The sequence below is a fragment of the Manis pentadactyla genome, chromosome 5 (genome assembly GCF_030020395.1).
Source record: "Manis pentadactyla isolate mManPen7 chromosome 5, mManPen7.hap1, whole genome shotgun sequence".
Classification (NCBI taxonomy): domain Eukaryota; kingdom Metazoa; phylum Chordata; class Mammalia; order Pholidota; family Manidae; genus Manis; species Manis pentadactyla.
Window position 1 is genome coordinate 317,435 of NC_080023.1, and position 26,324 is coordinate 343,758.

The following is a 26,324-nucleotide window of genomic DNA, read 5'->3' on the forward strand; positions in this document are numbered from 1 at the left end:
AGATAATATGTCCAGACTTTCAGCCCGGGCCTCCCGAACTTCTGTGCCTGAGTCTCACTCAGGAAGTTGGTCACTACAAGAAGAACACGGACAGGAGGGGAAAGAAACCGCCATCTGCAAATCAAAATGAGAAGCAGGGCACTTTCCTGAACACCCTGGAAAGTGCGGCCTGCCTGAATCAGCACGATGCTGCTGTGGGCTGGGAGACTGAAGAGCTTGGGTTAAATGGAAATACCTCCCTCTTTTTGTAGACGATGAAATGGAGGCTCAGAGAGGGCATAGCTTATCCGGTATGTACACAGCACGGCATGTCAGCACTCCCAGGTCATGTTCCCTGTGCTAAAGAGCAGAGGTACCTGCCCTAAACCTTGGCTAACCAAGCTACTGGGTCATTACTTACAGCAGAGGATGACATCTGCTCCTTCCCACAGTGGATTTTACCTGTCTTTTGTCAAGAAGATGTAGATTACTTCCTCCCCGGCACATAGTAGGTATTCGGTGATAATTATCCATTAGTTACTTCTCCCTTCCTCTGTATCATAGCCAGGAGCTGCGACTCTCCCTGAATGGCTGGTTTAGGCTTCTGTATGTGGCAGATGGGACCCAGGAGTTAACATCCCAGGAGGGTGTGCATCCCACTGGCTGGTATCTCACTGAGGGATCCTAGCGTTGGCCTGTGGGCAGAGCCTACCTAGGGGAGAGTGCCAGGGGACGTGGCCCCTGGCGGGCACCAGAGCACCAGGCTCTCCCTGTCTTGGCAGGTACTTTCTGGAGAATTGGATCAGACAAGTTCTGGAATTTGGGGCACTGGGTACCCCTGAGGGAAGGTATAACATAACGAAAACTGGGGACTAAATGAAAGTTGGCAGATTGACTGGTGAATCCCTGCCCCTTTCTTCTGCCGGAATGCTGAAGACAGGGCTTCTCTCAGAGGAAAAGTTTGCTTTAAAGAAGAAATATTCAAGGGACTAGATGATCTCTTAAAAATTTTAGACATAATAGAAATAAGAAAACTCAACAGAAAGGTTGGAAGATATTGCTGAGGAAATCTCCTAGAAAGCAGAACCTAAACAGGAAGAAATGGTAAATAAGAGAGAAAAAATTTGGGAAGCCACACAGGGCATCCAGTGGCCAGCTGGTAGTCACTGTGCCCAGGTCCGCACCATCCGTCCGAGGGAGTGAGGCTGTGGCAGGTGAGTGATATGGTAGGGCCGTGGGGGCTACCCTGGGGTGGAATTCACGCCCAGATCTTTCTGACTGTATTTTGTCACCCGTGAGTGGAACAGGCATTTAGGTGCCCCTGAGCATGATGGTGGTTAGGGGATTGCGGGGTTGGGTGTGAGTGCCTGTCCAGCATCTAGGGAATATCCAATGCACACGAGTCCTCCATACGGTTAACCTTTGGGATGACTGATGCAGCGACAGAAACCTGTGAATCTGAGAGAGAACTAGGCAGAGCAGGCCAGGTTCCTGTGTTTTTGTTATGCTAGTGACTCAGATCACTAGTTGAGAAGGATGGACAGCAGAGAGGATGGAGAAGCCTGAAAGTGTGGGATGGCAGAGATCCCTGACGAATCTGTCATTCACCGGGGAACTCCCCGGAAGCAGTGGCCAGTAGCTGCTGTGCTTGGCCTAGGCTGGCCCCCCGTCCTCGGCGGAGTGTCTTCAAGCCCGCCCCTCGGCAGAGCAGCTGGAACAGAGGCAGCGGTGCGCGGGTCCTGGGGTCCGGGCAGAATCCGGAGCCTCTGGGTCATCTGCATCAGGCCGGTGGTCTTTCTTACTCCTCCAGCCTCAGACTCAAATCGTACAAAAAGTTAAAGACACTTTTGAAGTGATGAATCAAAAAATGAGATTCTGGAAAATGAAAAACATATACGAAACTTAGAAGTGGCACTGATATTCAGGTGACTAAGGATAGGCACACTGATGGGTGCATGCATGTACATCATTTTACTTATACCCCAAAAATATTAAGGGAAAAGCATGGGGCTCTTGGGTTCACGATCAGGAGCTGCACCTCTGCCCTGCTGCCCAGGGGATGTGTGGCAGGGCAGGAAGCCAGACCCAAGGTCATTTTCTCTGAGAAGGAAGAGTTACCAAGACATAAACTCTGTGAGGACAGGGCCTTTGTCTCTTCATGTGTCCCTCCTGGCACGCTGGTCATTGACTGACGGACTGACTGGTAACTCGGTGAACCGTCATGCACTCTGAAGGCTGCTGACTGAATGTATCTGGAAATTGGCTGGTCACCATGTGTAGTCTGCCAGTTTCCAGATTCGGAGTGCTATACCTTGAATTTTAGAGGGCTCTTAGGGTTTGCAGAGCACGCTTTCATGCTCATTTGGTACTGGGAGGTAAGTGGGCATTACCCGTTTTACAGTTAGGAGAAGTATTCATGAGCTAAGTGGTGGACTGTCAGCATCTTTTCCACCTGCAGCATGTTCTGCCTTCGAGTTATCACTAAAATATGAGTATAATTTACTTTCTGTGTTTCTTAAGACACTGTAAGCTCCCAATATTCTTGAATGCCCTCATGGATATGGTGTACTATTAAAATATTATTATTAAAATTATCTAGTAGTTTATATCATAATTTGGAAAGTGGATTCAATTTTTCATTAGCAACACTGCAGTAACATTTCAGAATACCTGCCAGGAGATGACAGGGTGCATTGCTGTTTTTGATACCCCTTTTTGTTTCTCAGTTTGCTGTTATGAAAACTAAGTGGTCTAATGATTTTTAAAAACATAAATAAATAGGTTGCTGCTTATCAAGGAAAGAAGACAGCCTGGTGAGTAGAGCTTGCTTTTATGCACAGAATTAAGGAGTAAGAAACGTTTCTTAGCCATTTATGTATGAGAACAAATACATACATACTCCTAGGCTGCATTACTATCCAGAGCAACTACATTTTACAGTTGTGTGGAGGTAATTTCCAAGACAAAGCTAAAAAATATATCTTGTCACTAGGTCCTAATGAGCATTCTCTGTAGAAGAGTAAATGGCCGACCATTTTAGAGTACTGGACAAAGTTGAATAAGTGATCCCTAGGTGCCCGGTGCTCTGCACTGGAGTTTGGCACTGGCTTTTGAAGCACAGTGACATAGGCTTGCTGTACAGACAGCGTGCAGCAGTGAGTCAGCTGACACTGGTGTTAGGTTCACGGTCTGGAGGAAGTGGAATAAAACGGCCATACCCATCACACCCTGAACATTATGGTAAGCTGAGACTTTCTGATGGAATCGTGTAGTGGGAGCAGGGTTTATGACTGATATCTGCTGTGGTTTCAAGGGTGTTTTTTAAAGACAGGGCAGTTCTCTTCTGGCCCGTTTCTCTGTCTCCCTCTGTCCAGTCTCCCGATTAAAAGCTGTGGTAGGATGTGGATGGAATGTAACTATGTTTACCATTAACGGTTTTCACTCTCATCTGCTTCTTGCTGCTCAGACTAACTACGGCTTTCTTGTGGGGAAAGTCCTTAATACTTGTGCTGAGTCATTTTGAGTGAAGTGAATGGGGTAAAGTCCTATTTTTAGCCTCTCAAGGCCCCAGGAGGGCTCCGGCAGCCGGCGTGCAGGCATCACCTGCGTCTGTCTGGGTTGTGCCTGCCCCTTGACTCAGTTCACTTTTGGCCACTGAATAAATATCAAGTTCCTAGGAAATAATTCAATTTCCTTATACATTGTAATGGATTTTTCTTTGTTCCTATGAGAAGTAGAGAATTTTGAAAGTTTAAAAGTCTACATAGTGAAAGGTATTTTGCTTGCTCCTGTTTTCAACACTCGTTTCCCTTAAAGGTTGGTGTTCACTCTTACCCTCCCCGTTTCAGGCTCTTCCGCACACTCTCCTTAAATTCCACCCCAGTGCGGTGTAGACACTAGTGCCCTGCTCCTGACCCCTGAAAGAAACAAAGCCTTTGCGTTCAATGTCACTGAGGACATATTTTGTGTACTGCTCTTCTTGTTGCAGTCATGAGTGTTCGCTTAAAAAAAGAACAAAGTCACCTTGTTTTCTTTCGAGCACAAGCTCCTAGAGGACCAAGGTGAGCTCCTGTTATCTTTCTTTGTAGTGCGTCTGGTGCGAGACCTTGCTCACCTAGGTACCGAAGAATAGTTCTGATGGTGACTGGCATTTAGCCCTGTGGTGTGTATTTAGGTCCTCAGGCTGCCCTCACCGCAGCATGCCGTACCCCTGGGAAGACAGAAGCTGTTTCTGGGAGGTACAGTGATACTTTCACAGTTCAGCAGTAAGCGCCATTGAGTAACTTTATTAGTAAAATGTGTATGCTAAATTAAATCTGCAAACCTATAGTTTTTAAACGCTTGTGTTCATTTAAATATTGATAATGTGTTTCTTTTGGAACAGGGAGATTTGGGAAGCCTCTATATTAAAACAAAAGGATAAAGATACTTGATCTTTATATGCCTGATGGTAAACTAATGTGTATTTCTGTTCCCATGCAGAGCTCTGGCATCGAGACCCTAGTGGAGGAGCTCTGCTCCAGGCTGAAGGACCTTCAGAGTGAGCAAGGTGAGGGCACGCTTACCCCCCAGGGGAGATAGCCACAAGGGCTCTGCCTGCAGAAAGCCTTGGAAAGGCACTAAGGAGTGTCCAGCGTTTGCTGCAGGGCCAGCGTCATGCTTCGCCCCCAGCTGCCCACGGCTCCCAGGTCAGCCCCCAGCAGCCACTCCAGGTGCATCCCTGCCATCTGAGGAAGGACTTACTCCCCAGGTACCCTCTCACAGGGAGACATGTCATTTTGTTTGTCTTCAAACTGAAGCCCAGGGATCAGGAGCAATATATTCTCGTCTCTCCCATCTTTACCCCCTTGTTAATATCTGCCTGTTGATGTCAAGACCTCCAAAGGTATCAACACCCATTATTCAGGTTTGGAAGGAACTTCTACCTTGACTCTAGAATTTTTTGGAAAAGCAGGCTTGTTGAGCTCATTGAGTCATTTTGATTCATGAGCCCTCAGAGCTTCTTTCCCCATTTGTTGTAAGCCCTTAGAATGAGAGCTCCATGTTGAGGTTAAGGACTGTGCTTTTCCTTGTCCTCTTCATGGACATTCTGTTGCCCTCCAAGCCTTGAGCCTTCCTAGTAAGGGGACAGTTTATTTTTTTGTTTTAATCCAAGTCAGTATCATGAGCTAAGCTAAGAGTGTATAGCCCTTTGTTTCTATTTTAGTTGATGCACAGCCCTTGCCTACCTAGATGTTAAGTAACAGAGAGCTAATTATAATGGATTTTCTTTACAGATTAGTGTTAGTCAAGATGAGTCAATATAAAGTCCATGAACACAGAATTTTGTGAAAAAATATTTTTGGAATCTGAACAGATGTTCTCTCCTTCTGGTGTAATTAATAAGCACACAGGGGATTTTAGTCCCCTAACTCAGTGCCTTTAGACATTTTGTCAGTGATGAGAGGAACAGCTCTCACCTTTCAGCCAGTGTTAGCGTGATTCAGCCAGAGAATTCCCTCTAGCACACAGAAGAAATAGATTTTTATTAAAAAGACAGACTGGTATAGAGTTCTTTTTAAGCCACAAAAGCCTGTTAATTTTTGGTTAAAGTTACTTGAGAAACTTTTTAAAAAACAGGAGCATTTATTAACTAGATATAAGACAAATCTTTTTGAATTTTTGTTTCATAACAGAAGAGAAGATTCACAAAAAGTTAGAGGGGTCTCCCTCTCCAGAGGCAGAATTATCCCCTACAGCAAAGGATCAAGTGGAAATGTATGTAAGATTGTGTTTGGTAATAAAGTGTGTATTTGTTAAAATTAGACTAATAACTGCTATGCCGTTTACAGTTTTTGTTTGTCGTCTTTTATTTAGTGTCATATTTTATAATTCAGGAAACATTTATTGAGCACTAATGTGTGCTTGACAAGAGAATTCACAAGCAAGCAAGATGGCTGTATTCTTATCCCACGCATTTGTGAAACAAATGAATGAAACAAGTCAGATTGTTTACAGTCCACTCTTGTACTATCACCTGTGAAATTCACTCCAGTCCTTTGAGACAGCTGTAAGAAATTATGCTTTTCCTTGTTTTACACACAAGGAGACCAAGTTCCTACTGTTGATTACAAAGGGAATGTGGGCACATCATTGACCTTGTCAAACTTGTTTCCTAAAGATGCTCTTAGTTCTTTCTTTATAAATGCTCAGTTTTAAAATCAACTGCCTTATAAGCAGACTTCCTTATTGTACATTTTATTTGAATCTTCTGAACTTCTAGAACTTTAGGAAAAACATTGGATGTAGCTGGTTTGTGTAGACCTGCACTGCCTGATATGGTATCCATAAGCCACGTTTGCCTGCTGAGCACTTGGAACGTGGCTGCTTCAAATTGAGATGTGCTATAAGGGTAAAATTCTCTCCAGATTTCAAAGACTTATAAAAAAGAATATAAAATATCACATTAATGTTTTTAAAATGAGTTATATGTTGAAATGATAATATCAGGGATCTGTTTGGTTGAGTAAAATATATTACTGAGATGAACTGCTCCTGTTCCTTCTTATGGTCTTCATGTGACTTCTAGAACGTCAGAAATTGCATATGGAGCTCACAGCACATTTCTGTTAGCTCTGGTATAGACTGAAGAGGAGAGTCAATATAGGCGCTCTGAAAACATGGCCTTTTGTCGCTTCATGTGTGACCTTGACTGTTGCCCACAGAATGACAGTCCCCTTGGTAGCCAGCCTGACTCTAGATTTTTCCTTTGGCAACCTGTCTTCCGTGAAATCTTCAGTGGCTGCCAGTTTCCTAGCAAATTCAGAGCTCTTCTTTCTTGTTTTCAAGCCCTCTACCACCTCCCTGGACTTCCCTACCCTGCGTTTTCAGTGTTGCTGGTCTAGACAGGCTTCAGGTCCATGTGCTCATCTTCTCATTGTCCTCACAGAGGTGCTCCTGCCTCACAGGCAGTACTCACTACACTGCTGCATTTCTGGAACACCAAGGCAGCTGTGATCTGTTGTCTCGGCCTCAGCAGCATCCCCTTCTCTGAACTTGAATACCATAATGCCCTCCCACCTCTGAGGGCCTGCTTCATGCCGGCAGGATGCTTGCCTCCCAAGAGAAAAATAATGGCAACAACACAATAGCTTAAGGTGCTGTTTTGCCACATTTTGCATATTCCTTTACTCCTTGCAACTCTGAGGTAGATACTATTATTATTCCCATTTTGTAGGCCACAGGGAGGTCAAGTAACATGGCTGAGGTCACATGGCTAGTAAGTGGCAGAATGAGGGTTCAGCCTCAGGGAAGGGGGCAACAGGGCTCATATTCTCAGCAGTTTGCTCTTCAGCTTCTCAGCTGCATCTGTTTCAATGCTCACAACAGCCTTGGGAGGTGAGTCCTAGGACCACCATATCAGCTTGAATCACAAGTACAGTGAGTAGTCAAGCTGAGATTCAAATTCAGGTATTTCTTTTCAGGGGATATATTACATTCTTCCCATTACATTGTATTTGTCATTTGTGACTTCTTAATCAAACTTCAAACCTTTAAGATAAAAACCGTTATCTTACATATTTTCTAAATACTTTTATAGTGCTTGTCTCCATGCTGAACATAATAATGTGCTTGACACGTGGGACTAAATGTAAAGCATATTTTACTGTATTGTTAACTTTTCTGAAGTCGATCCTGGGTGATGGAGATGTAGGCTCTACTAAGATGAAGTATCCCATTTCTCCAGTGGCTAATATTGTTTTATTATAGCTAATTCATCTCAGTGCCCACTTCTGAACTCTTCCCTCTGTTTTCAGGTACTATGAAGCCTTCCCACCACTTTCTGAGAAGCCGGTTTGCCTGCGAGAGATCATGACTGTGTGGAACAATTCCAAAGCCTGCTCTTCCTCCAGCCCTTCCTCGTCCACAGCGCCGCCGGCCAGCACAGACACGTCCTCCCCCAAGGCCTGCAACAGCGAAGGCGAAGTCACCAAGGAGAGGGACGCCGAGGCGTCCAGCGCTGTGCCCGGGCAGACCCAGAGCAAAGGTAAAGGCGAGAAGGAGAACAAGCTTAGTAATGGCACAGCTGAGGAAAAGCCTGCTTCGTACAAAAAGCAGACCCGACATAAACCCGAAGGAAAGATGCGCCCTCGCTCCTGGTCCTCCGGCTCGAGTGAAGCAGGCTCAAGTTCAAGTGGGCATCAGGGGGCATCGAAGGCGTCCGCCAAGGGCGTGAAAGCGAGGCACAAGGCCCGGGAAGTCCGGAGCAGGAGAGGGCGGAGCGGGCCCGGCAGGCCCCCCCTGAAGCTCGGCGGCCGGGCCGACAGGGGCGCGCACGCGGGAGGCCGCGGCCCCGCCAGGCCGCTGTGCCGCCGGGGCAGGAGGCCGACCAAGGAGCTCGGGAGGGGAGACCCGGCGGGCGCGGAGGGCCCGGGGGCCGCGGGCGGGAGCGACACGGAGTTCAAGGAGGAGCCGCTGTGGTACACCGAGCCCATCGCCGAGTACTTCGCCCCCCGGGGCAGGCGGAGCAAGCTGGAGACCACGTACCGGGCCAGGCAGGGCGCGGGCGGCCCCGCGGCGGAGCCGGCCCAGGAGCCGCCCGAGCCGGCGCGCGGCCTGTGTGTGGGCGGCGGTCACGCCCGCAGGACGTACCTCGCGGCGGGGACGTTCGTTGACGGCCGTTTCGTAGAAATGCCCGCGGTTATAAATGAGGGTATCGGCCTCACGGGGACCGCGTTCTGTCCTCTCCCGGAGGACAACACGTACTGGGATGATATTCATCTGTCAGGACTAACGCACTTCTATGAAGTGGATATTGATCAATCCATGTTGGATCCCGGTGCCTCAGAAACAATGCGAGGGGAAAGTCGGATTTTGAATATGATTCGACAGAAAAGCAAAGAGAAAACAGATTTTGAGGCAGAATGTTGCATAGTGTTAGATGGAATGGAGTTGCAAGGGGAACGTGCAATATGGACAGATTCTACCAGCTCTGGGGGTGCTGAGGGCTTCTTCCTGCAAGACCTTGGCAATCTGGCTCAGTTTTGGGAGTGCTGCTCATCCAGCTCGGGGGATGCCGACGGAGAGAGTGTCGGAGGGGATTCTCCGACCAGACTCTCTCCAGTCTTGGACAGCACGGGGCTCAATCCGCATTTGCTTGCTGGCAATCAAGAGCTCTTTTCAGATATTAATGAAGGATCTGGCATAAACTCTTGTTTTTCAGTGTTTGAAGTGCAATGCAGTAATTCTGTTTTACCATTTTCTTTTGAAACACTCAACTTGGGAAATGAAAATACAGATTCTAGTGCTAATACGCTTGGGAAAACACAGTCTAGATTGCTAATATGGACCAAAAATAGTGCCTTTGAAGAAAATGAACACTGTTCTAATCTTTCAACAAGAACTTGTAGTCCATGGTCCCATTCAGAAGAAACACGTTCAGACAATGAGACATTAAACATTCAGTTTGAAGAATCCGCACAGTTTAATGCAGAAGATATTAGTTACGTAGTTCCTCCAGTCTCGTCAAATTATGTAGATGAAGAACTTCTAGATTTTTTGCAAGATGAAACTTGCCAGCAAGACAGTAGAACCTTAGAAGAAATTCCTCCGTTAGTTTTCAAAAAAAAGTCCAAACTAGAATCTGTCTGTGGTATTCAGCTAGAACAAAAAACAGAAAACAAAACCTTTGAAACTACACAGATGTGTAGTGAAAGCAGTCCACATGGAGACGGCTACAGCTCAGGGGTTATCAAGGACATCTGGACAAAGATGGCAGACAGACATTCTGTAGCTACGGTAGAAATAGAAAGAACTGATGATGAGTTGTTTTCAACAGATGTAAATAGCTGCTGCTGCTGTTTGGATGCTGAAGCTGAAGTGGAGGCTCTCCAGGAGCCTCGTAAGGCCGTGCAGAGGTCAGAGTATCGTCTGTGGGAGGGGCAGAAAGGGGGCCTGGAGAAGAGAGCTTTTGTTGCTGGGGAGCTGGCCCAGGTGGACGGTGGAGATTATACTACGCCCTCCAAACCTTGGCATGCGGCCCAAGATAAAGAGAACGCATTCATTCTTGGAGGAGTTTACGGAGAGCTCAAAACCTTTAGCAGCGATGGGGAGTGGGCGGCTATGCCCCCCGGCCGCACGAAAGCAGGTCTGTCACCGCGCGCGGCTTCCGATGTCGTGGCGGTGGCGGGTGCAGACGTCTTCATGACCCCGGGAACCAGCTTTGCTCCGGGCCACAGGCAATTACGGAAACCCTTCGTGTCATTCGAGCAGAACGACCAGCCGAAGAGTGGGGAAAATGGATTAAATAAGGGATTTTCTTTTATCTTCCATGAAGACTTACTAGGAGCTTGTGGTAACTTTCAAGTTGAAGATCCTGGACTTGAATATTCATTCTCTTCCTTTGACTTAAGCAATCCATTTTCACAAGTTCTGCATGTAGAATGTTCGTTGGAACCCGAAGGGATTGCGTCGTTCAGCCCTAGTTTTAAACCGAAATCAATCCTCTGCTCTGACCCGGACAGCGAGGTTTTCCGCCCCCGCACATGTGGCGCCGACAGAACCCAGTACCGGGCGATTCGGGTCTCTCCTCGGACTCACTTTCGCCCAATCTCTGCATCTGAATTGTCCCCAGGAGGAGGAAGCGAGTCAGATTTTGAATCGGAGAAAGATGAAGCAAATATTCCCATTCCTTCTCAAGTTGATGCATTTGAAGATCCACAGGCAGATCTCAAACCACTGGAAGAAGATGCAGAGAAAGAAGGCAATTACTATGGGAAATCGGAGCTCGAGTCTGGAAAATTCCTTCCCAGGTTAAAAAAATCTGGAATGGAAAAGAGTGCTCAGACATCACTGGATTCCCAGGAGGAATCGGCTGGGATTCTGCCCGGAGGCAAGCAGAATCAGTGTTTGGAATGTAGCTTGAATGAGTCTCTGGAAATTGATTTAGAAAGCTCAGAAGCAAATTGTAAAATAATGGCACAATGTGAGGAAGAAATTAATAATTTTTGCAGTTGTAAAGCAGGTTGTCAGTTCCCTGCTTATGAAGATAATCCAGTTTCTTCAGGACAGCTGGAAGAGGTATGTATGTATGTATGTATGTATGTGTGTGTGTGTGTGTGTGTGTGTGTGTGTGTGTGTGTCAGGACAGCTGGAAGAGGTATGTATGTGTGTGTGTGTGTGTGTGTGTGTGTGTGTGTGTCGGTATTTGAAAAAAGGATTTCATCAGGCTTTAATCCAAGAACAGCCATATCAGGCAATAAAAGATAGGGTTAAATTACTGGGATATTAGGTCAAATGCCTTAAAACTTAGCATTCTTACCATTTTACAAAAGGACTTAAGATGAGTTTAATAGTTATAAATTTGAACTAGACTCTAGACATTTTATGCAAAGATTTAAAAATAAATCACAGGATAAGAGATGTGTATGCATTGTGTTAATATGCATGTACCGTTAAAGCAAAACCTGGTATATAAGCATTCCCGCTTTCAAAGTTGGTGAACCAGGATGTGGCTGTTTACTTTTCAGAAGGTCCTTTGCTCTTCAGAAGCAGCAACAGAGTTACTTGAAGCCCACCTAACTGCCTCTGAAAACATTAAAACATGTTTTACATGGAAGATAAATTACATTTGTATAGAGTTCCCTACAATATATTGTGATATATGTAAAAATCAGCCCACAACTCAAATGCAACAAAACAGCTGCTACAGAACCTGTGCAGATATGCCTCGTTTTATACAAAGTACTTATTCCTGAAGCTGCGTGAGTTGTCTGTCAACGTCTATCAAATGAGGGTTGGTAGTAATAGTTTTGTTAATGGGAGTCATTGTACCCTTTGACCGTTACCAAGAAGTGGTTTGAGGTTAAATAGAGTGTACAAGAAGTAATACTTAGGGCAATACCTGTCTCACAAGAAGGCATAGTAAGTTGCCCATTTCTCACTGTTTGATAGAGCAGTGCCTGGCCTTTCTCCAGGGGCAGCTTATTAGAAAGACAGTTGGAAGGGCTTAGAAGTCACGCTCCCTGTGGCCGAAGAGCAGATGAGTGTCATCCTTCCTCCCATCTGCCCTTTGCATCCTCCACCCACCGTTTGCATGTCTAAATCCTACCCTCATCATGAGGGTCTCTTCTGATCCCACTTCCTTCACTGACAAACATTCCCCAATTTCTCTTCTCTTGTTTGTACCCCCGCCTGTATCAGAAATAATTTCCCCCTTCTCTTTATTTTCATGCACTTTGTGACCCTCTGTTGCATTTTCCATTTTTCATGAGTCATTAATGTACTTTCTCTCATTAGATTGTCAGCTCCTTATGTATACGGCCATGCCATCCTCATTTGTTGGGTCTGTGCCTGCTGTAGGCCTGAGTGCACGTGGTGGGAGGAGGCCTGTGGGCGACTGGAGAGGTGTTGCTCTTACGAGCCTGCCTGGGCGTCTTTGAGAGTTCGGGGTTGAATCCCACTGAGACACTGAAATCTGACTGCTGAGAACGAAAAAGCAGTAATATTTTTAGCCTTTATCTGTTCGTTTATTGCCCCACTTTCCACTTCCCATCCTTAAACATTCCTTTATGCACTTAGTATTTCACTTGGTTCCAGATTGGGAAGAAAGAAAAAGAGGAAAGAAGTGAGATTCTACATCATACCACTACCATATTCCTTCACTTTCTAGTATGTTGATGTTTTACATGTCATCAGAATTCTGGGTTGCCTTGAAAGGTCTGAGCTAGCGGTGAAGTTCTCAGCGGAGCTGTGGGCCCCCAGTGCTGTCTGCCCTGGGCTCTCAGCAGCACTGCTGCAGTGTGGAGCTGGCTCGGGCTCCCCGCACGGCCCTCTGCAGTGTGGAGAGTTGGGGGCCAGGCTGGGACCACAATCTGTGCCTGTCCACTCTCTCGCACTGTCTCGCCAGTCTTGGGGAGCTCCTACGAGGTCTTCCTCCCAGTTTTCCTGGGTGAGGGTAGTCTTTGCAGAGAGTGATCTGGGCACTCTGTCATAAGGTCACTCGTTGCTCACCTATTTCAGGGCAAGTGGACTAGTGGGACTGGTGTCCAGGGCTGTGAGTTCTGATTCTTTTCAAAAGTTGGTTCAGTTCAAGTTGGCAGACTTTACTGAATGTCTGTTAACATGGCCATCGCTAAGGTGAATGCTCTGGATGAACGTGATATGTCCTTGCCTTGGAAGAATGCAGTCTACTCCAGAAGACCAGTTTGTAAACAGATACTTGTTTTAACTAGAAGAGATAATTCGTTCATGTGGTTTAAATTCAGAAGTTGCAAGAAGGTGTACACACAGTGGAAAGGTCTTCCCCAGCAGTGGCCCTGGGAGTGGGTTCTGGAGTTCCTCTGAGGATATTGTATGCAAGTATAAGCAAACACATGTTCACTTGTTTCTTCCTATTGTTTTCTTTTTACTGAAATGGTACTTTATTACAGTCACACTAACTTTTTTATTTTCTGCATACTATTCCACAATTCGGATGAACCACCATTTACCCAGCCAGTTCCTTATGTGGGTATGTTTGGGCCAATGTGGCTGTAGACAACATGATAGGTGGCGTGGTGGTCTGAGCTCAGAATGCTGTGAGAGCCTCGATGAAAACCATCCAGCCTGTGTGAGTTGAGGAAGGCTTTGGAACATACCCGAGTGTCCAAGGCAGAAAGGAGGGGGCAGGCTTGCTAGGCAGCAGGAAGAGAGAGGGTAACAGAGGCAGAGAGGCTTGAAATTCCTCACATGTGCAGGGCAGCTGCCAGCAGTTAGTTTGTGTCTTCTGGAGTATAAAATGGGAGGTGAGGTGTAGCAGATGGGCCTCAGGTATCCATTTATGCATAAATTTGTGGCAAAAGTGTCCTCTGCATCATTTACTTGATTGCCAGCCTAGTGCCATGCGCTTTGAAGCACAGAGGAGCAGAAGGCTCCATCCTGTCTTCAGGAGTTTGCAGTCCAGCCCGGGAACGAGGCTGTGTGCCCAGCAGCTAGTGTGCCCTGGAAATTGGGGCTCCATGGCAGGCACCGCACCTACTCTGTAGGTGCTGCCCGTCACCTGTTTTATCTCTTTCAAAGCTGCTTTGTCACATTATCCTGCTGAGTGCCCATGGTGACCTTCTGCCATGGATTTATTTCCCCTGGGGCTGCTATGGACCCAGAGGAGTACCTGCCCAGGCCCCAGGGTAAGGGGCACTTCCAGGCAGGGCGGAGCCCTGAGCACCAATGGCAGTGGGCTCCTGTCTCTGCAGCACTGCTCTGCTCTTCACGCACATTTCCTTTCTTCTTTTGCAAAGGACAAGGTTTATGGGAGGCTCTCTTTTGTGACCCAGTAGCTGAGAATGGACTGAGGCAGAGGGCACTCACTGCTCAGGAGAAAACCTAAAAATTCTCAGAGTAAAACCTGAAGAGGGGTCAGACCCCTTTCTCTTCACCAGAACGAGGAGCATTTAGTGGGAATTTAAAGTGCTGAACCTTTACCCCACTTCTATCTTCTGAATTACTCAGTGTTACATGTGTGGCTAAACACATGTCTGCTCATGCTTTCTGGATTAAGTTTATGTGTCCTCACCACCCCACCCTTTCATTCATTCATCAAATGTGTATTAAGAGCTTGCTAAGTCCAGGCTCTTGGTGCTGTGTAGGAACAATGATCTCTGCCTTTGTGGAGTGATAGCCCCTAAACAACGTGAATGTGTATGGTGTGTTAGAACGGCAGCACTATGGAAAAGAGGGGGAGGGCTGGGGAAGGTGGCAGACGGCAGTGCTTAGAGGTCTCGCCGTGGTGAACATGGCGTCAGGGCCGGCCTCCTTGTGAAGGTACAGTTGGAAGAAAGGCTTGCAGATGGGAAAGTGAGCCAAGAAGCCATCTGGAGGGACAGAGGATGGTACTGAGGTCGGGGTGTGCCTGGCTCTGCCCAGGTTGTGTTCTGTTCATTTTCTGTTTCCTCTATCCTTTCTTCTTTCCTTTCAATCTCAACCAAAGCAGAAGGTGAATATGAAAGGGTATCTCGCCACGACCCTCCTTACCCAGAAAGACTCAGGAGACACGGGCCCACGCAAGAGATTTTATTATCTGAAAGAGAAAGTGGCTGCCCCAGAGGCTGGGGGATGGGGTAAATGGAGGATAAATTACTATTTTCATATAGAATTAATACATCAAATAGACATTATTTAAGCAAAGCCTGGTCATCTTTGCTGTGCAACCTAGAAGTTGGAAATAACTAAGTGGAAAGATGTCATAGAATGCATATTCATTGCATATGTATTCATTGTAGCATGAAACAGGACAGATTAGTCCCTCCCATTGGAACTGACACTCAAATGGAGGATGCAGAAAACCATCCTAAAACTGTGGCAGAAACTGGCATGATCTTTGCAGTGGTTTCAGCAGGGGAGAAAGAAAATGGTGTGTTGGATAACCAGGGCCATGAGGCCAGGTGGAACCTTTTAAGTCAGCAGATACTGAGGATCTGCTTTGCTCCAGGCTCTGTGCCTAGAGGTGCAAAGATAAATAAGATGTGGTCCCTGACCTCAAGAAGCTTACTGTCTGGTTTCATTTGCATCTGGCCCTGTGGTGGTGCCCTGACCCCCTCCAGCCTGCTTTCCCAGCCATGTCCCCTCCCCCTCGAATTCTCTCTCCCTTTCTTACACTCACCCCCATTCCCACAGTCTCAAGAAAGGATTAAAAGTGTATCTTATTAAGAGCAGTGTTTCTTTCTCACATGAATGAAACACTGAACATTCCACAGTCGACCAGGACATCTTCCTTCTCACCCAGGAATCTGTGGCTGTCTCCTCCTCTCTCTCTCAGTAGCGCCCCAGGGATCATGGAGAGAGTTCTGTCCAGGGAGTCTTCTCGCTCCTCCTGATAAGCACTCAGTAGTCTTCTCACAGAATAGCTATGCCTTGGAGAGAAAGTAAGGCCTTTCTGGAAAGGTCTTACTGTGCCGTGGATTTTGTGCCAGATGCAATCAGCCACCTTGAACCAGTGGCAGGCCCTGCACGTCGCTGGTGTCCCTTGCATGGAGCCCGGCCTTGTCAGCTCTCTTGGCCTTGGTACCTGTTCATCTAATAGCGGTACAAATTTTTTTTTCTCTGGTATCATTAATCTACAATTACATGAGGAACATTGTTTATTAGGCTCCCCCCTTCACCAGGTCCCCCACACATACCCCATTACAGCCACTGCCCATCAGCGTAGTAACACTACTTGTCATCTCTGTGTTGCCCCCCGCACTACACATGCCAATCCTAATGCCCCCTTTCTTCCCCCCTTCCCTTATCCCTCCCTTCCCACCCATCCTCCCCAGTCCCTTTCCCTTTGGTAACTGTTAGTCCATTCTTGGGTTCTGTGAGTCTGCTGCTGTTTTGTTCCTTCAGGTTTTTTTTGTTGTTGTTGTTCTTATACAGTGGCACTAATTTTTATTGTTAAAATAAGCTGCAGGAGAAAATAGCGAAGACCAATTGACTACCCTGGGCAGCTAGTACAATTCTCCTTCAGTTTCTAATTTAGAGTATTTCTGAAAAGTTACATTAAGTGAAAATGAAAGCTTGAAGTGTGTTTCCCATATAGGTAAATAATAAAAAACACATTACTGAATCAAAAAGTTTTAGGCCTATAAAATAATTTACTTTTAAGAAAATAACAAACCCCTGTTAGAGAATTGATGGTCATTAGTTGCTAAAACAGTTCAGGTTTTAAACTTGAACACATAATGAAATCTCTTCTAAAACAGTAGATATATGCAGTGTCTGCGGGCCTATCCACTGAGCAGACATCTGTTGAGAGTGCTGGGGGCTGTGGGAAGCCCAGAGACGCCAAGACCAGGCTTTATGCTGGGAGACCTTGTTGCCAGGCTTAGTGAAGAAGGGGCATGGAAGAAGGTTGCCTCGGCCACTAGCACACCAGGTGTGCTACACATGGTGACCACAGCTGGCCATGGCTTCTGATTGCCACTGGGAGGACGCTGCTTGACCACCAATGGCAGCTGCTGTCTGTTGGCCACCAGCCACACTGCATCCAGTCCTCACTGCCCGGACGTGTGGGCGGGGTCCAGCATTCCCACTAGCAAAGGATGGAGCCTGGATTCAGACTGGGTCCCCTTCCAGACCTGGGCACCTTCACTCTGCCATGGCCACGGAGAGGCAGAGTCTGGGTCTCTCTTCTCTTAGGGGTTCCTTCCCTCCTCTACTTCCATGCCTATTTCCTGTTTTGAATTTTAATTACTGTCAGCTTCGTTATTTGGTTTTAGTCCTAACTTCCTTCTGGTTCTCACCGAAACAGCTAATATAAAGACATTCAGGTCGGGGACTCTGCTGATCCAGGTTCCTTCTGTCCCATTTCGTCTTTGATGCCCTCCCGTCTGAGTATGTGAAGGAGAAGCGGGTCTTCCCAGGTTCCTCTCGAGCACGTCACACCAGGGGATACTTGGGACGACCCTATTCTTTCTCTGCACTTCCCAGATCTAGAAATTTTCCTCAATTGCGATTATTTCCTATTACATGTTTTTGCCTTGTAAGAGTTTTGTTAGGTTTTTAAAAAAGATTTTCATCATATTGCCAATGTAAATGGTTCTTAAGAAAAACTCCCCATATATACTATGAACACATTAGCTTTTTAAGATTCACTTTGTCTAGAACAGCAAAAAAAAAAAAATTCAATTTAGAAATCCTGGGTTTGTAGTCCATAATTAATAATGCTTAAATTTTTTCATTGATCCTGAGTTTATAAAGTTTTTTTTGTATTTGGTTTAATCTACCCAGTTTCCTGTATTGAACACTGATGTACATGTACAAGGAATGAACAGAAGTCAAGAAAAGCAGACCTGGTGGGAAAAAGCCTTGTACTCCCCTCTCTTTCCTACATCAGAGTGTGAAGGTAAGGAGACCTGTATTAGGTCATTCATTCATCCATTCAGATTTCTAATTCATTAAGAGGAATAGATTCTTCTGCTACGAATATGAGCCCAGGCAACATTTACTGAGAGGATTTTTGGTGGCCAGCATTTGTCACGCGCTGGGGACACAGAGATGAATGAGAACTGGATCCTGCTCCTAAGCTCAGCCACAGTCTGATGTGAGGGAACGCATGGAAATACGTAAATGCAACACTGACCTCGGATGGGATCTGTATAGGCTTCCTGTGAACCCCCGAGGGAGGAAATAGCTTCCTTTCGGGGCCTTTGGGAAGGCCCCCAGGTGGGCAGCTTGGGGAAGGGCTCCCCGTGGTTCTGTGGCAAGCTGAGGGGCAGGGCTCGTTGAGCCTGGCTGGGTTGCAGCCAAGGCCCAGCAAGGCACATGGGGAGGGAGCTGGTTGGAGGTTTGGAGGCTCTGCTAGGTTAGGCAGAGCTTATCACTCAGGATGGAAGGCCAGTAAAAGGAATTCAAATTGGAGAGTGTCAGGCCTGGTGTGTGTTTTAAAACAGTTGTAACAATGAACTGAGAAACTGCAGGGCACTGGCTGGGGACCTCAGGTTTCTGAGAGTGTCAGGGTGATGGCACCTGGGTGGAAGGCCTAGCATGGAAAGATAAAAGATAGTGGCTTCAGGAGGTTCTGTAGAGGATGCCAGTTTGTTGAGTGACTTTCTGTGAGGAGTGAACAACAGGGAAGAGTTAGGAGTGCCTGGTTAGACAGGGACAGGAGAGCAGGAGCAGATGTGGGGAAGTGATTATGGTCTGTGAGCCTCCCAGGTGGCCATATCCAGAAGCTATAAAAAATTTGGGAGAAGTGGAAACCAAGTAGGTGCCCTAAATGTATTCACTCCGGAGGTTGTCCAGATTACCAAGATTTTCTGGACCTCTGTTGGCTGCAGCATTTATTTAACAGTCTTCCCCGTGAGCCCTGAGGGGCACGTACATCGTTCGTTAGTATTTGCATGTTCCCATGTCTGTCCTGTCTCCCCAGCTACTGTGTAGTTAATGTGGAACCAGTGACGTCCCACACTGCCCACGATGCCCTGCCCGCTTGGGATGCTAAAACACCTGCAGTAGCCTCCCCACTTCACAACCTGGCCTCAGCTGACTGGGGAAAAGGCCTGAATTGTTTCATTCATTCATTCAGATTTCTAATTAGTTAAGAGGAATAAATTCTTCTGCTATGAACATCAGCCCTAAATAAAAACACTGACTGGTAGTTATTTTGTGGCTAGCATTTGTCAGGCACTCGGGGGACACAGATGAATGAGAACTGGACCCTGCTCCTAAACTCAGCCACAGCCTGATGTGGAGGGAGGCATGGAAATCCATAAATGCAGCACCGACTTTAGATAGGATCAGTCAAACGGCCTGAGCTTATGCTTCCTGGTGGGTCAGGGCAATCTTGGCAACCTTAGTCCAGTTTTATGTCAATAGTTTGCAAGGAATGCAGTCTCAACTCTTATCTCTAGTTCCTTGGTTATCTGTACAGTCCTTAGGTAGGTTGCTGTAAATGATCATTAGTATAAACTGTGTGTGCACATGTGCGTGTGTGTAGTGGGTGGGTGGGTGGAATATAGAGAAACCCTGAGTGGATAAATACTAGTAACCAGGCTTTTGAATGACCTTTAACTGACACCTGTGAGTTAAATCCCTGCACGGTCACCTCATAGTGACATTATAAAGCAGCATTCAGCCCATGGGGGTGGAGAGTATCATCCCAGGAGAAGGTTAGCCAGGAAAATAGGTCACCTCTCACCCATTCAGCAGCAGGGACTGGGAACTCCTGTCTTTGCTCCTGAAGCTTATAATATTGGTAATGATTACTAACAAGCATGTGCTCCTTCAAGTCAGGGGCTGACCTGGAGCTTTCAGGAAGGAGGAGGGTCATCCGTTTTTACTGTAAGGCAGGAGACAGGCTCCGAAGTGAGGCAGCTTGTCTGGGAGCCCATCTGGCCTGAGAGCCCAAGCTCCTATACTCTGCCACCTGCCGGCCTTGCTGTGCATTCCTGCACACATCCGTTCAGCAAGGAGTTCTTGCATGCCTGTCCCATGCCAAGCACTGTTCTGGGCACTTGGCATGCAGAGGCAAACAGCCATTGATGTCTGAGCAGGGACCTGATGGAATAAGGACACAAGCCATGTGACAGCTGGGGCTTCCTCAGGGAGAGGTGCCCAGGCAGAAGCACTGCTGGTGCAATAACAGTAGCAGCATGGTGTGTGGTGTGCCCAGTGTGCTTGGCAAAAGGGGAGGGCACGGGAGTGCAGGGGGCGGGGTTCCGAGGGCAGCCCGGCAGCAAGGAGCCAGACTACAAGGGCCTTGCAGCCCAGGGCCCCTGGAGGACTGGTCAGAGCCCTCCAGAGCTCATGAGCTAGGTTTTGACATTTGGAAGGCTCATCCCAGTTATTTCAGTCTTAGAGAGAGAGGCCTGCACAGGAACAGTATAGATAACAGCTAAGGGCTCAGGAGACAAAAGTGAGTTGGAATCGAGTGCTCCCATTCTCAGCTGCTGGCCTTGGGCATGACCAGACCTTTGTGTGCCTCCCTCGTCTGTATTTGTAAAAAGGCTAAAATTAAGACCTCCCTCAGAGGACAGCTGTGACAAGTAAAGTGCCTAGAACCAGCCTGACATATCGTCACCCCCTGGAACATGGCCGCTCTCACCATGGGGAGGGGAGGACGCTGACTACAGGCAGCGTCGCCTTTCCCTGACGGCTGTGGCATCACAAACTCCTCTTTGCACGTACAGAATTCCTGAAACAGCAAGAGAAAACGAAGGGAAGGCTGGATCCAGCTCCATCTGTGGGTGGATCCTGGTCGTGGAAATAGTTCCCTCCCCAGGGCATTCACCCCAACCAGTACAAGTGGGGACCGGGTGGGTGGGGCGCGAGGGTGATGAGAGGTTGGCAGGCAAGCCGAGGAGATGCCTGCCTAGCATGGATGCATGCATCTCCCTGCCTCCTCAGTGTGGCCTCCTCCCCAGCTGACTCTGCAAATGCAGGTCGGCCTCCAAGCCAGGTCCTGGTGAGGATGTTCTGAGTGTGCCAGTCTATACCTGAGGGCACACAGACATCATCTCATTTTACTTGGACAGAAGTCTGAGGGCAAGTGGTGACCTCTCTTTAGAGATGATGGAACTGGGGCTCAAACAGATTCAATAACCTGTGCCAAGTTACACCCAAGTATGTGGCATAACCAGGAATCTACTGTTGTCTGTTTAATCCCAGAACCTGGGGTATTTTCAGGAGCCTGAACTAGTAACTTCTAGTACCTGAAGCAGTCAGAGTCAACACCCTACCCTGGATTGTGTGGTGTGGCCAGCGTGAGAGGCTACCGAGGGCCCAGGTGGCCTTCCTTTCAGCATAGGTCCACCACCCGATGGCAGGAGGGCACAGCAGTCCCTGAGCACCACCCTGAGAACTGGTGCTCTGCGGGGAGAATGCCTCATGCTGTCCTGCAGGCAGCAGGGGGCCTCCTGGTGTTGAGGAAGCAGCTCGGGGTATTAAGGGACCCAGGCCTGGCCGACGGCTCCTCGTTATCCCTGCATCTCTGCTTTACCACCTTCTCTGTAGAGGTCCGCCAAGTGGGGGGCTGGCCTCCAGTGGGCCTGGCTCTGCATCAGCATCTCCTGGGAGCACCTCAGAAAATGCAGGTACCTAGATCCTGCCCAGACCCACGTCCAGCAGAACCTCGGGTGGACCTGGGCATCTGGGCTTTTCTTAAAGCTTCCCAAGTCATTTGAAGGGGAAACCAGGGTTGAGAAAAATTGGATGAAATGATTTATTTGAGTCCTTCTTATTCCAGCTTAGAGGCCCATCCCCTCTGTGGGCTGCCTGCCCAGGCAAACCACTAGCCTTCTTTCTCACCCCAGTTCCACACATGAAACAAGTAGGTGCTACTGAGTTGAGGAAGAACCAAGGGATGCTGCCCTGCGCTGTTTTCTCCCTTCGCTTCCTGCCGTGTGGAACACCTGTGTTCATTTGTTACGTGAACACACACACGTCGTCTTGTCTGCCTCCGTATAACGTGGGCTCTGGAGAGCTCAGACCTCCTTGCTGTTTTTATCCTGTGTTTCCAGGGCCTGTCACATCCTAGGTGTGCACATGCATTCGTGGAGTGAATGTCTTATGGTGGGATAACAGGCATGTGTGGTTTTGTTGGCCTGTTTTTATAAACTTGCTAAACAGTCAGTTAGGAAAACTTCTGAATTGGCATTTCCTCATGCACACCTGGCTGGCTGACGATGACTATGTCTGCTTTTAGTGACTACTTAAAATCTTCAAAGGGTTGGTGGACTTTACTAAACTGACTTTTCACTGAAAAAACGAAACAAGAATGTATGTTTCATAACTGTGTCTTAATGGAATTTCCCCCTTCCCTCTTTTCCCTTCTCCATTCAAAATGATTAAGAATGTTATACAAATGCCAAGGGAGAGAATGGTATAGAAGAATGCCCAGATGTTAAAGAAATACCCAGTAATGAAGAGCATCTGTTAGATTTTAATAGGGTAAGTGGACTGCCCGCCCCACCGTCATTGACTTACAGACGGCCCTGCTCTCTTCGCTCGACCTGGGAGTCCTGTGAGCCGCCGCCCCAGACCCCTCCCAGTGTCTTGGCTCTGTGGATGTGACCTCTCTCCTCTGTGGCCCTTTGCGTGGCTCTCTGTTGCCTCCCACCGCGACCACTTAACTGACAAGGCTTCCCAAGTCTTCTGCCTCTTACCCTCCAATCTGTTCTTCTGCATGTACGCAGAGAGAACTTCTCCATATAAATCTGACCCCCTCACTCCCCTGAAAGTCCTTGGGTGGCACCCTTTTCATCTTTCAAAGGACACCACAAGGAAGCCCTTTGGTGTGCACATTATTCCCACCTCTCCTGGCCTCCACGGGTCCGATCACCCTTTACAGGCCCCTATGTAGAGCTCTGGGTGCCACGGCCAGAGCATCTGACTGTGCTCGGTGACTGTGTATCTGCCTCCCGACAGGCCTGGGAGCACCCTGAGAGGGTGCAGGGCTGGGACTGCTGTAGTCCAGCCACGCCTTGCCCAGTTAGGCAGGCAGGCACGCAGGCAGATGACTCTAAGGAGACGTCTCTTTCTTCTCAGTGTGCTTATAATGTCAGTTCAAGTCCTGGGATAATTTTCTCCCAAAGGATCCTGCAGTATTGGGTGTCCATGCACCTGTCAGATTTAGTGTCAAGGCCTGTGCGGGGTCTCCCCACCTCCACCCACCAGCCTCCGTCCCCAAACCTAGATGTCCTTCTCCCTTCCTCTCTCCGTCCACGCGCAGTCCGTCTGCTAGGCCTGGCCCCTGAGCATAGGCATGGTCCCAGGCATTGCGAATCCTCCCTCTTCTTCCATCTCCAGCGCCATCCAGACCGACTGTCCTGGACAGCACCTCAGCTTCTCCTTGGCCTTCCTGTTCCCACTGTCCCTCTCTGGTCTTCTCTCCACACAGCCAGTCAGAATGACCCCCTGAGTCATTGGTCAAACCGCCTCACTTAGTCTTCACAGCAGCTCCACAAGGAGTTGTTAGTGGGCCATTTTGCAGAAGAGAAAACTGAGGCACATAAAGATTCAGAGCCATGTATGTGAGGCCAGGAGCCACCCGCTAAGTGCAGACCCATGAGCCCGAGATGCGAGCCGTGAGCCGTGAGCCGTGAGCCGGAGCCCTGACAACTCACACCGCTGCTCGTGTGTCCTTCGCCGTGGCGCGGTCCCGCCGCGTGTGCCCCGCCGCGCATGCCTCTGCTCTGCCTGTTCTCTGTGTGCCCCTGCCTGGGGCCTCTCAACCAGGGCTGGTACTGCCGTCTGGAAATGGGGGTGCTGGTTACCATGACTGGGGGGCTCTCTAGTCACTATGACTGGGGGTGCTGGTCTCTGTGACTCGGGGTCAGGGCTCTGCTAGTCACCATGGCTACGGGGGTGTCGTGGGCCACTGAAACCGGCGGGGGGCAGTGTTGATCGCTTGGAGGGGGGATGTCACTGGTCACTGTGGGGGCGGCGGCGCTCCGCTCATCCCTGATGGGACAGAGGAAACACTGCTGGTCCCTGCAATGGGAAAGAGCTGTCCCTTGGCCTCAGTGTCCTGGGGGTGAGAGGTGCTGGCCCCAGAAGTGCTGGTGCGGGGCATGTCCCACACGGCAGAGCTTTCCCTGAAAGTGCGGACCCTGATAGAACCCCGCTTCTGCAGCACAGCCCCAAGGCCCCCCGTGAGCAGTGGCTGTTACTTCATCGTGGCTTGCTGCTCAGCCTTCAGGTGTGGGCGCTCTCCTCAAAAGACGTCCTTGCCCCCACGCCCGTCTACACCTCACTGGCCCTGGCTCGCACCCAGCGTGAGGTCCCATCTCTTCCCCCAGTGTAAGCCAGGAGGGCGGGTCGTCCCTCAGAGGCACTCACTGAGGGCGGGGTTTTGTCCAAGGGATGAACATACAGGACTAGGGTTGGGATCCTGTTGGGATCAGAGGGGAGAGAGGTTGGTTTTTTGCTTGGCAACAGGAAAACTTCATGTTTTTATACCTCTCCACAAGAACTTGTCAGCGATTTGTTAACCTCTCTATATAAGGAGTATCTCACAGCCCTTTGGGAAAATTATCTGACTTTTGATCTCTTGAAAATTGTTCCTTTAATCTCAGGTGTCTTCTGTTTATGAAGCAAGGTGTACAGGAGAGAGAAATTGTGGAGCAAAAGCAAATGGCTTTCGCAGAAAGATGTACTCCAGTGCGAGTTCCGGCTCGGAAGGCACAGGCTCGGAAGGCGGAGGCGAGTGGGTGGACCCCAGCGAAGAGGAGCTCTTTTCTCGAACTCATCTCTAAACCTGCAGAATAGTGCAAATCATCTTTAAAAATGATGTGTGATGGAAAATTACCCTTTTGTGAGGGCTGTTAATCTGAAACAACAACTTAGGTTTCTTCTTCAATTAACTGGTTCAGGTCAGTAATGATCTTTCTCTTCTTGCTTATTTTAGAGCTGAGGACAGCTATGCTGTTGAAGATTTTTTTCCACGCTGTCCTATTCTTGGCTGTTTGAAGTAGATTAGATTGTGTTGTCAGATCAAGAATGGGTGTGCATGTGCTTGTCTTAGAAGTGCCGCACTCTTCGCACCTCACCGAGCATTTCCCCTCTCACTGCGGACGCCTTACTCTTACCTTAGTCGTGTCGCAGTGTCAGCAGCCACTCCTGCTGTCCGGAGCCTTCAGCTTTGGAACATTTAGGCTTTGTTCTCTAGGAACTGGGATATAAGTACCCCCCTGCAGTGGCCCAGTGCCTTTCTGAAGGCAAGAGGGAAGCATGGGTGACTCATCCACGGTCCTCATTCAGTAAAACTTCATGTACATTTGAAGTAGGAACCACGAGAGTGTGTTTTAAGTTCTACCTTAGGATTTTCTCCCCTGAAGTATCTTGGAAGATACTATGGTTTGTGACTTTCTTGCTAACTGAAGAAGCCAAGGATTTGGGATGCGGGGCGGCCTTTGAGGCAAAGTGAGGGGAGCGTGTCTCCCACCACCTGTTCTTACACTGCAGTCACATGCACCCCAGAACCTTTCAGGGGGATTCGTGGTGAGGATCTTAGTTGCAAATTAAGATTTCCTGGTGACCTACATTGAAGTGAAGCCTCCAGAACTTGAAATAATAAATGTTTGACATGCAGTAAAGGCTTCCTCATCACCCCAAAGCAGCCTCGGCTGCTGCAGCTAGCAACTCTTGTGACCGTGATCCGGTGTGGCTTAGATCTCATTTTGTGTTTGAGAGAACGCTGTGAGCAAGTCCTGTGTGTGGCAGGTTGGGGGCAAGTAGAGTCACAATTTCTCCCATTTCTGTGTGATTGCTTCACGGGACTTGCTTTCCCCTTTTGCGTGGAAACCCACAGGGTCAGTCCATCTCGTACAAGTCCTGTCCATTCATGATGCCCTCCTCAAGCTTTCACACCACTTTGCAACAGGTTGAGCTAGGAAGAGCAATATTTGTAAAACCGAAAACATTTTTAATTATTTTTCTTTTTTAACCAACTCATTATTTAAAAAACAAACAACAACAAACTGATGTGTGAAATGTTTGGCATGTCTGTAACATCAGGAATGGCAGAAAGTCTGATGTGACTAGGTGGCTTCTCCGCTAATTTGAGCAGGCAATTAAAACAAATAATTTACTAGCTGGGAGCGGAACTGGCTGAGAAATACATAATTTGCTTTGAGCGCTGGGTTTTGTTGCCTTTTCATTATTGATAACACAGGCAACTCTGCCCAAGGCTGTAGTCATCCCAGATTCTGTGTGTCCTCACTGTGAGAAACCTGATGGGCTGCTGGCCTTGGTCTCCCCACACGTCAGGGTTTGTTTTTATACACATCTTTTGACACTTTAAAGTGGATTTGTGTGTTTGTGTGTGTGTGTGTGTGTGTGTGTGTGTGTGTGTGCGCGCGCATGTAAGGTTTTATGTTGCTGTTATTTATTTACAGACTTTATAAGGTTTT

The 26,324-nt window shown here is 48.0% G+C and overlaps 1 protein-coding gene across 9 annotated transcripts in view; it reads left to right on the plus strand.

Moving 5' to 3' along the window:
* The window catches only part of LOC118930278 (TBC1 domain family member 14), a 220,129-nt gene that overhangs the window by 76,450 nt on the left and 117,355 nt on the right, over window positions 1-26,324 (plus strand). For 7 of the 9 annotated variants that reach the window (XR_005031980.2, XM_057501986.1, XM_057501984.1 and 4 more), the window contains 4 exons: window positions 4,462-4,528; window positions 5,655-5,736; window positions 7,776-11,037; window positions 17,704-17,818. Coding sequence is in view for 8 of the 9 variants with exons in the window: in XM_057501986.1 (XP_057357969.1) it covers window positions 4,462-4,528; window positions 5,655-5,736; window positions 7,776-11,037; window positions 17,704-17,818 (3,526 nt within the window). In the remaining variant the exon portion in view is untranslated. Of the gene's footprint in view, window positions 1-4,461; window positions 4,529-5,654; window positions 5,737-7,775; window positions 11,038-17,703; window positions 17,819-22,264; window positions 22,363-24,488; window positions 25,838-26,324 lie in introns of those variants that run through there. The other 2 variants (XM_036921367.2, XM_036921365.2) reach the window with 2 other exon arrangements.